At 35.9% G+C, this 11,136-nt stretch overlaps 1 protein-coding gene across 1 annotated transcript; it reads left to right on the forward strand.

Moving 5' to 3' along the window:
* Nucleotides 1-1,007: 1,007 nt before the first annotated feature.
* On the forward strand, nucleotides 1,008-10,724 carry LOC104231023 (uncharacterized). The gene is made up of 6 exons (XM_009783944.2): nucleotides 1,008-1,086; nucleotides 2,372-2,466; nucleotides 2,546-2,648; nucleotides 8,505-8,543; nucleotides 9,673-9,865; nucleotides 10,341-10,724. The coding sequence occupies exons 2-6, from the start codon at nucleotides 2,401-2,403 to the stop codon at nucleotides 10,402-10,404; spliced, it is 465 nt and encodes a 154-aa protein (XP_009782246.1). The 5' UTR covers nucleotides 1,008-1,086; nucleotides 2,372-2,400; the 3' UTR covers nucleotides 10,405-10,724.
* Nucleotides 10,725-11,136: the final 412 nt, after the last annotated feature.

Consider the following 11,136-nt stretch of genomic DNA (forward strand, 5'->3'; position numbering starts at 1 on the left):
ATTTTACAAATTATTTATTACATGACTAGATATATACACGTGTAACGCACGTGTTGAGAACTAGTATATATATATTTAAAAAAAACCAACCGACCCTTTTTAGCTTCTTGAGTTAGTTTTGGGTTTTAAATCTTCTTTTTTTCACTTTTAATTTTGACTTGGACAAAAGATGTGCACTATTTGCAAACATTAAGGACCTGTTATGATTATTCAGAGATACATAAGACTAAAATTTAACCCTTACTATTTTCATCTTTTTTTCTTTCTCTAAATCACTCTCACACGTTTCTTCTTCGGTTGTACTACTATAATATTTGCTTTCTTTCCCAGAAAATCTCCGCGATTCTGCCACCGCCGGACGCCGGCGACCTGGTTTGGCTTTTTTCTTCAAAAATTATTTCAGGCCCATTCCAGCTTTGCACTATTTTGCGTGTATCTGTTATTTCAACCATACTTACTGTTTATACCTAATATTTAGGGGTTCCTTGCTAGATTTTTCTGGCCGTAATTTCACCTAGTAACTAGAAAAGAGGATGATTGACCTCTTAAGTAGAGGCTTTAAAGTTATTTAATAATAATTATATTTATTTCAATTTGAAACTTATTCTCTAGCTTCTTGAGCTACAAAGTTATTCATCATTTTATAATAAAGTTTTCCTAATATGTATGCTGAGTTTTGACTAACCAGGCCCATATCTTAGTTGACATATTTAATTTTTATCGGCACAGGCAATCCATGAAAGAGCTTTTTTATTTCAAGTTTTTGCTTCAGTATTTGTCAACACTCAATTCCAAAATAGTTTAAAATTTGAATCAATGTATAATCAGATAAAAGAAACTTCTAAGCTTGAAAAATTGTAGGCGGACTACAGAACTATTTCATATGGTATAACAAGATTCTTGGGGCCTAAATCTTTTGGACGCCTGGGGGGGGGGGGGGGGGTCAGTTCCTTTTTCCTGAAGCCGGCCTCGTCAAGGATTAATTGGCAAATAATAAAGTCTCTCAAACTTTCCTGCCAATCCCTCTGCTTTGCCCATTCATTCTATTTTACCAAGGATTTTGCCATATCAAGACTGGCCAACATGGTACATGCGTTGTGCTGTAAACTATTTTTTCTTTTTCAGGTTAAATTTTGAAAACAATATATTGTTTTGCTATTTTTTTTAAACTCTAAAAAAAAGAATTACGGAAAACTAAATTGGTGCGAAACTGATGGAGCATCGTTCGCTCTTCTTACCTAGGTCTTCAGCTTATTTTCTGGTGCCAACCAATAATTACCTGACTCTATGCAACTTTCCACCCCTTCTACTGCTGGAAAGATTGAGGGCTCTCTAAAAACACTATGCAAATTTGGTTTCTAAATTGTCAAGATGTGAAGGGGAAGTCCTAATTTAATGTTTAGAGTTGACAGTATACATATTTTTTCAACTTTCAAAAACAGTATACATATTTTTTCATATGGTCAATAGCTAAGAGACGACAATTTTAACTATAATATAAAAAAGGGTAGTCCGGCGCACTAAGCTCCCGCTATGCACGGAGTCCGTGGAAGGGCCAGACCATAAGGGTCTATTGTACGCAGCCTTACCCTGCATTTCTGCAGCAGCTGTTTCCACAGCTCGAACCCGTAACCTTCTGGTCACATGGCAATAATTTTACTAGTTACGCCAAGGCTCCCCTTTTAACTATAATATAACAACTTCAAATTACAGAAATATCTAGTTAGACATTTTCTACTACCATGTTGTCCATGTGAAAGAAAAAATCATATTTCTCCTTCCCGTTCAATTTTTTACCCCCGTTTCTCCTATTAAACTTCACATCCTTACAGTCTCAAGCACAATTCAATAGCAAAAGATGTCACAATTCAAATTAGTTCGTTTGTTCAAATACACGAGCCCGAAGCCCAATAGAAAAACTTCCTGCATAATATATGTTCCTTGTCAAGGATTTATCATTATGATATGTGTTCATACTTCTATTTATCATTAATCAGGGAAACTAGTCGCTTTGATATATGCACCCACCTGAATGGAGCAAATTTTGTCCTTAGCCAATTGCCACACAAGTGGGCTTTGCAGACCCATGAAATAGAAACTATATAAATAAATTAAAAACCCTTACACCCTCAAAATAATGCTCTAACAGGTCGTTTGGTTGTGAATAAGTTATCCCATAATTAATTATTCCAAAATTAATTATCCCACTCTCCCATAGAATAAAAAAATACTACTTTCCCGGAATTAGTTATACTATGATTTTAGCCCAACCAAACGTGGTATAAACTCATGTCTAATTTAATTCCGGAATTAATTATCTCTTATCCTTTGTACTAAACGAGCCCTAAAAGGTTTTACCTCTCCGCATCAGGTGCCCGTCAACTGCGCTGCCAGAGAAAGATGAAAGACCTGAGGGATAGGATTGAAGATGTTAGATGGCTTTGTTCCTTAACAGAGTCTGAGATTGTAAGTTTCTCTCCTTTCCTTTATCCTTTTTTTTTTAACGAGGACCAATGTCTTAGGTGTGGTTTGGTTGAATTTTTAGGATTTATTGATAGGTCTGAAAGTGTTGATACAACAACGTGCCAAAAAGATTGGTCATGAGTCTTTAGCAAACAAGTTTGATTTGAAGACCCTCCGAGCCCTTAGTGAGTTCTTTCTTCTTCCTTTCCAGAAATATGTAACATTTATTTGACTTTATTTATAGGTTGCACCATCTATAAATATTTATTTGACTTTATTTATAGGTTGCACCATCTATAAATTAGTGAATAAATTGGTATTTGCTGTAGATTTGTGAATTCTTTATCTGTTAGTATTTTCTTTCAGATTGATGGTAACTTCTTTCTCAAAAAAAAAGAAAAAAAAAAAGAAGGGGTTTTTATGTTATCCTTGAGCTTGATATGTAAAATTTGCAAAGCTAGAGTAAGTAAATAACAGAAGGAGAGGAAAGAAGAATGAGGAGTAGATAAGAAGAAGGAATTAGAGAGGAGGGAATTCAGTTTTTTATTCATCAAAACAATTGTGAGATGACATATTCAAAGGGTTCTAATACGGCTTAGGACGTAATGGAGATGGCTTGAAAGAGGTTTATTTGTGAAGAGCTTTAATGGACTCGTTATATCATTGGGCTACTTCATAAGCATCCATGAAGTTGGTAGGATTGGCTATCCTCACTACAGACTTAAGCTCTTGTTTCTACCGATTGACAAAGCAAATGACAAAGTAGAGTTCAAGATGGAGGTAAATCATCATCATCATAACAATTGCAACTCCTGCTATTGATCCTGATAACAATCTACATCTCAACATTTCTGAAGTTTATTGAACTTATCTATAATATTGCTAATCCTTCTACGTAAATGTGCATAGAACACTGGCCTACGATCCTCCGTGATCCATTAGATACCTATTAAATCACTAATTAACTGCTTGCATTACATGCTTAATAGTTAAATTCAATTTCATTTATTGGGGAACTTGATAACTTTCGAAATATTTTATGCACCTTCTAATTTAGCCCTTGGATTGATGGTATCAAACTCAGCAAAGTTAAGCTTTGCTTTTAGGAGCTTCTGTGGGGAAGGGGCGTGACTTGGTAGGGCTGATATAGGAGGGGGTGAAATTAGATAAAAGGTGGATTGGGTGTTTCAAAGTGAGGGACAAGGGGATAGATAACTCTCAATTGTCATAGTAAGAGATGTATACAGGAGGAGTTACCTTTGCAACACCTGAGCTGGAGGATTACCCAATATCTGCTCCCACTAGTTGTCCTTGAGCCACAAATGGTAGGACCTTACTAATGAAGATATTCCGCGTTTCTGTTGGAGGTCAGTTGAGTGATAATCTTTCGAAACATCTCCTTATTAACTGGTATGAGTGATATTCTTTCCAACTTCAGATTAATGCCATTATTCTCTTGCATGAGAGTAGCAAGTTGACTTTGGGTCAAAATGATCATCTGAAACCTCCTAGAGCTCTGTGTTGCAAAGGATTAAATTTGGGGTTTCAAATTTATTCATGGTATCTTTAATTCCCTTAGAGTTTATGATTATCTGCGAGGGTTGTTAATGGATCAATCCTTTGATACCAACTTGTAACACTTGGCTTGATCGCAAAAAACTTGCACAATTAAAGTAAGTAAAGAACTGAAGGAAGAATAAGAAGAGTAGAGAAGAAGCGGGAATTAGAGAAGAGAGCAATAGTTTTTTTTGTCTTGCATCTGCATAATACCTTTTAACATATTTAGCAGAACAAATGAAGAATCTGGAATGGTCAAAACAAGTGTGAGCTGACATATGGGCGAGGGGAAGTTCTATTTAATTTTGTAGAAATTCGTTTCTTTTATAAGTAAGGTAAAGTTGTATATATATGAGTCAGCAACAACAGTATGCTGCTCTAGACAATTGAGTACATCAAAAGTTGCTCTCGCAGATTGTGAAGAGAGCTAATAAAATCAACTGTGGCTTCTACTTTGTCACCCTCATGTACATTAGCCATGTTACTCAAAAAAGAAAGGAAAAAGAAAATTGAAATTAAGACTAGATATATTTCCCTTTTTGTTTTCAAATATTATTGAAATTGCATCCCAGATGCTTGAGCGAACATCCCTTAGACCTGCTTTGCCAACCTTGTAAAAGTTCCAGTATGTCTCTTGGCATAGTCCCACTTTAAACCCAAAAAATTTAAAAACATGTCTCACAATTGTGTAGTAACCTTGCAATGCAAATAAAAAGGTGGTTTGTCAATATACCTACTCAATCTACTACAAATGTTCAGTCCTCTTTTTTGTATATTTGATTTTGTCAAGCATGCATTTTTTTTTCTATCCAAGTGAAGGACTGTACCTTGTGAGGGGCTTTATTTTGGCAAATCTGTTTCTAAGGCCACTTGAGAGTAGTAGTATGTAAATTCTGCTAGAGTGAGTAACAAGATCTGACTGTGAACATACCATTCTTCTTGCCCTTCCAACAAATGGTATCCTGATTTTACAAGCATATACGTTAGGTTCCTAGTTGTTGTAGTCGAGCACATGTTCTTTCTACTTCCCAGTTTCTGCAAAGTCTTCTGAAAGTGATATTCCAACTATTGTTTGAGTGATAATCTGCAACTGAGGCTTTCTGGTGGGCTGCCAATGTATATAGAACAGGGTAACTTTGTTTTGAAGGTGTGTAACCCAACCAAGAATCATACCAAAAACTTCCATCAAAAAACAAAAAAGAATCATGCCAAAAGCATCCCAAAGAGTCCTGATATTTTTCCAAACTGAATGTCCATACAAAAATTAGGCATCTTTGTTATCCAGTGATTGCACATGCCACCATCCTCCTTTGTTAACCTCCGTAGCCATTTGGTAGACTAACATTGCGCTTTTTCAAGTCCCTACCTCTAGGCCTCACACCTTTTTATCTTTCAAAACTGAATCCTAATTGACTAGATTGACTGGTTTATTGTCTCTGTTTTTTTTTGTCGATAAAGTAATAATTTCATTGAATGAGTTTGTGCATAACAGAGCCCGTATACAAGAGGTATACCAAAAAGTAGATGATTTATTGTTTATGTTTCCTTCCCATAGGAAATTTCGTCGCATCTTGTAAATCTTCTTTGCAACTGAGGAAGGAAGAGGAAAAAGTGACATGTTGTAATTAGGAAGTGAATCCAAAACACTGTTTATGAGGATTAATCTACCACCACGGAGCGATACTGCCTTTTACAATTTGACAACTTTCTTTCACATTTTTCCAGAAAATCATTCCATAATTGACTTATGGTTATGCCCCAAAGGAAGCCCCAAATAGGTGGTAGGAAGAGTCCCAATATTACACCCCAAAATGTCTGCTAAGAGCTGGATAATCTGGATCTCGTTTAATGGAAAGAGCCTGTCTCTTATGCAGATTTATATGGAGTCCAGTGACTGCCTCAAAGAGTAACTAAATAAGTGTGACTGTGTGAGGTAGTGCATCCATTCAGTCGCCGATTCACAAAGTAATTTATAGAAATTCTAAAAGATATTTTCGGTTCGGAGTTGCCCAAAGGCTAGGTGTGATCCTTTGAGCTCTGATTGCTACTCCTGCCAACGAGTGCCTTAATTCTCTCGTAACAGATAAGTAGATGGTTATTATTTCATTCTAGCTAAAATTGGGTGTCTGACAGTGATGTGAAGCAACACATGTTTTGAAATTGAGAATACCTGTTTATTTGTTTAATGTGATAACACTGGAATATGCTATTACACTTCTTTCATATGAACAAATGGTTACAGCTTAAATCCAACTGTAAAAAGAATAGCTATCTGTCTCATTTGCACTTATGAAATTAAAAAGAATTTCTTTCTACACTATTTCCCTTTGAACCATAAGAAGGTGCTGACATAGGACCCTTTATTTTTTTTTTTTTTTATACCCTCTTAAGAGGAAGATGCCAAAAAATCACAAGAACTTGAAAGCAAAACCACGTTTTTGTAGAAATTGAAAGTGACAAATCAAATTGGAAATGAGGGCTTTTATTGTGTGTAAACGGGAAATGTTATAGACTGATTTTAAAAGCTTGATAGACTGAAAACATCAGTATTATTATGGTTCATTTGAGGCACGCTTAAGCCCTAAAGCTAGGTGAAGCTCAAGGGGGGCGCTTTGTCTCGCTCCGGTAGCGTACAAATGCAGGTATCAAGGTGTTAAGGCATGTGCCTCATCATCCATGCGCTCTATCTTTAAGAGAACTGTCCTAAATAATAAATATAACCAACAAAGAGATTTATAAATTAAGGAGGAAATATTATTAATGAATTTGTTACTTATTAAGGAAAAGAATTTAATATAAGACAACTAGTCAGTAAACCTGAATGAGAAATTTAAAACTGCATTTTTTCATCTAATTCAAAATTTCAAATTTTACGCACTTTATTTACATGTTCTTTTACTTACTTAGCTGTAGTATTTTCAATTGCTTTGCTCATATAAATGTTTTTTGCTTTTAGTTATTTTTTCTAGCTTTCCATTTGAAGATTGTTTATCATTGCGCCTTTAGTTACTGATGTCCATTTGAATGTGTTGTTCATCTAAAGCCGCATCAGGCCTTGAGCTATTTTCTATGCTTTTCGCTTTTGACAATAGTGCAAAACATATAGGTATACTGATGTGAGTAGAATCAGATCCTCCTTTTTAACTTGAGATTGAAATGTTTGGTATGCAGTCTCATGAATTAAAAGAAGGGGAATGCTAATATTAGATGAATGTTCTCTGCTCTCCATGGGCTTTTACATTTAAGAGATAAGACATGTTACTGTAACAGATAGTCAAGAGTAACTCTCAGTTAAATTTTGGTGCGACATCAATTTTGCGAGTGAGCGGACTTTCAAGGAAAGATTTGATGAGGAGCTGCTGAAAGAAACCTGTAGAATAAAGAAATAAGGTTTTGGCACTCAGTTGGTATAGCTTATCTTCGGTTTTGTTGCTCTTCTACGAAAGCAGTTTCCAACTTTTGCGGTACTATTGCAAGCTAAGAAGCCAGTAGAATAAAGAAAGAAGATTCTAGCTTCCGACTGGTATAGTGGTATTTAGGTTCTGGTTCCCTTTTGCCTAAAGGCAGTTTCATCTTTTAGAGCTGCTGCTTTTGGAGAAAGGGAGTGTGTGTGGTCAGATGCTCCTAAAAATAGTAATGTTTCTGTTTCTTTTTTCCCCCCTTTTTGGGTATACTTATCTGTTGCACTAGAATAGAAGTTGTTTAACTGTTAAGTCTACAGGAAAGACCATCATGAGAGAGTAAATGTTTTGTAGGAATTGTAGAGGAAATGATAAATTCTTAGCATTTTAATGAATCTATGAACATAGTAATACTCAAAGGTAAGTTCTATAAAGCGGTGGTTAGATCGGCCATGATGTATGGGGCTGAGTGTTGGCCTGTTAAGAACTCACACATCCAAAAGATGAAAGTAGTAGAAATGAGGATGTTGAGGTGGATGTGCGGGCACACTAAGATGGACAAGATTAGAAATGATGATATTCGGGAGAAGGTGCACGTGGCTCCCATTGATGACAAGATGCGGGAAGCGAGGCTCAAATGGTTCGGGCATGTACCGAGGAGAAGGCCAGATGCTCCAGTAAGGAGGTGCGAGCGGCTGGTTGTGGAGAGTTCGAGAAGAGGTAGAGGGCGGCCTAAGAAGTATTGGGGAGAAGTGATCAGGCAGGATATGGCGAGGCTTCATATTTCCGAGGACATGACACTTGATAGGAAGTTGTGGAGGTCGAGTATTACGGTTGTAGGCTAGGAGGTAGTTGAGTCTTGCGTTACTTTGTACCGTTGTGAGCCTAGTCTGGTAAGGTTTTTGTCTAAAATAGATAGGGGCATTGTCGTGTCTTAATATTTTCTCTTTTCGGTGCAGGACCTATTTACTAGCCATCATTTCTGCCTTGTATTTTTCTTCTGCATTTTATGTTCCTATTTTTCCTATGATCTCTATGGTGAAACTAATATTCTCTCCTTTTGTTTTTTCTTATTATCTTGAGCCGAGGGTCTTTCGGAAACAGCCTCTCTACTCCTTCGAGGTAGGGATAAGGTCTGCGTACATACTACCCTCCCCAGACCCCACTTGTGGAATTTTACTGGGTGGTTGTTGTTGTATGAACATAGTAATACTATTAACATAATTTTCATAACCTTTTGTTGTTTCCAAGTCATTTATACCATAATATTAGGAGAACCTAGAAGTTAGACACTTGGAACTAGGACTCTTTTACCACTCTTCTCAAAAACACATTCCAACAGTATTGCTCTATTTGGATCGTGGAGGAACCTCCTTTTGGATCTCTCATCCTTGATTTGATGGAGGATTCTTTGTTGATGCGTGCAATGATTTCTCAGCTTTACCTTATCTGCTTTGACAATTATGCAATTTGTTAGTACGTTATTGAAGCATGATAGCTTACAAGATTTGTAATATGAGGTCAATGGGTTTAGTTGCATTCAACTAACTTGGCTATGGGAAAGTGGAAGTCTGAAGAAGTCCTCACTGCATCACTGCAGCTGTCCAAACCAACATAGGCAAAAAATTCTAGGCGATTTCTTCCTATTTGCCTAAGTTTTGGTGGCAGAGTTACCTGATACCTATGCAAGTTGGATGTAGCAGGTACCCACTGAATTAATCGAGGTGCGCCCAAACTGATAGGGACACCACCATCAGTCAAAAAAAAAAAAAAAACAATGTAGTTTTGTCATTTCCTTAAAGTTGAACCTTTGAAGAATTATTAACTTATTGTGGGTTTTCTACCCCTAATGGGGTTCCCTCTTAGCTTATTTCTTTTTGTGTTGTGTAATTTATCCTGCATGAATATCTTTCCTTGTTTTATCATCCTGTCCCTTCTTCTCTGGTCACCTATTTAACCTAAGAACTTTTATCCATTTCTAGCATTATTGTAACTTCAAAAAGCTTTACCATATATGCCTTAATGGCATCAGCTTTTAATTCCCTCGATATTTTGTAAAAAACTCACACCTGTTATTTCAGTTGCCTGTTCTTTCTGCCAATGATTTTAACCTACTAAAGTCTTTTTCAGTATAATTATTACTAGTTATAACTTGCCGAAAGAATCTATGTAAATGACATGAATCACACATCTTTTGGGTGAAGTTTTGATCACTTCATTATTAGAGTATCTTATAATGTCTATTCTGCAGGTTTCATTTTGATGGAGAATCTTAAAGGAAAACTTAAAGATCTCTCCTGTATACCTGGTACAGACGAGTCCTCAGCAAATTTAGGTGCATGTAATCTGTTGAATTATGATCTAGACAAGACTTTTGCCAATATGGAGATTGAACAACTGAGCTCCTACATTTGCAGTGATAAGAGGAAGAGAATTATGGAGATGTAAGTTATCCAAAATTCATTTGGTCATTAGTCATTACCCCGTAAATTAATTGTCTGAATCACATCACATGATATTTCTGAAATCGTTGTTCTGGTCAATCCTTGTTTTCCATTCCCAATTTGTTTTTAGCTTCCAAAGCATGGCTGCATAATATGTAAATTATTTTAAGCAATCTCATTTCTGCACACATTTTATCAGAATGTGCACAAAACATGAAGTTGTGTTTACCAACTTTCGGCTTCATTAATATGAAAGTGCATAAAACATGAAGTTCTGTTTTCCGACTTTCAGCTTCATCAATATGGTAGTCGCATTCTTTCTCTTAGGCTATAACTTTAAGAGGCCACGTAATTGAACTCTAGATATCATTTGTTTCAACTTCTTTTCTTTCCTTTTCTTTTAATCTCTTTTGAAAGATGAACGATTTCAGACCCTCGCACTATTTGTGTCCTGAGTTCTTATGGTCTGCTGTAGGTTTTCTGAAGACACATCTCCAAATAGAAAGCAGAGAGCTAACAGTGACAGCAGTAGAGATTGATATAAAGTAGATTATGAGCTCTCCTATGACCTATCTATCTTGCTTGAGAAAGCCTGTTGTATGTATAATCAAATTTTGATGTGTGCTTCTTGAAGAGGGGAGGTACTTATTTCCATTTTTCCTGTCATTTTTGAGCTGTTAAAGATGGCTTTACTTTTGTAATTTTAGTCTAAGAAAGTTGGTTTGGAGAAGAATACAGGGGATTTTCATTTGTTTGCTTGATGTTAACATGATTCTTAGACTATTTATGTAGCAATGGATAGTTATGTTACGCACGTAATTGTATGCGGAAATAATAATACAGGGCATCTTTATGAAAAGCTCGCGATATCAAAGTAATAATTGGTTTTATTCTAGTATTGCTAATATATTATCACATATAACTAATTAGATTTTTGCAAGAGTTATATAGATACGAATTATGTGAGGTCTTATGTCATAAACTAAATGATGTATTAATAATCGAAAGTGTTTTAGTGGAACTCGTATAATGTGATAATAGTCTACCTGAAATAGTCTATCTGCCTTCTTAAAGGTAGGGATAAGGTGTGCATGTACTCTATTCTTCCTAGATCCCTTGTGGGATTATATAGGTATGTTGTTGTTGTCGTCGTATACTGTGGTAACAATATTAGATACTAGTAATTGAAATTTCTGAATCAGTACTATTAAATTAGCTAATGGCGTTATAAACCTAAAGTCGTACGTACGTCTCAGCTATTATAACAAAAA

The sequence above is a fragment of the Nicotiana sylvestris genome, chromosome 7 (genome assembly GCF_000393655.2).
Source record: "Nicotiana sylvestris chromosome 7, ASM39365v2, whole genome shotgun sequence".
Classification (NCBI taxonomy): Eukaryota; Viridiplantae; Streptophyta; class Magnoliopsida; order Solanales; family Solanaceae; genus Nicotiana; species Nicotiana sylvestris.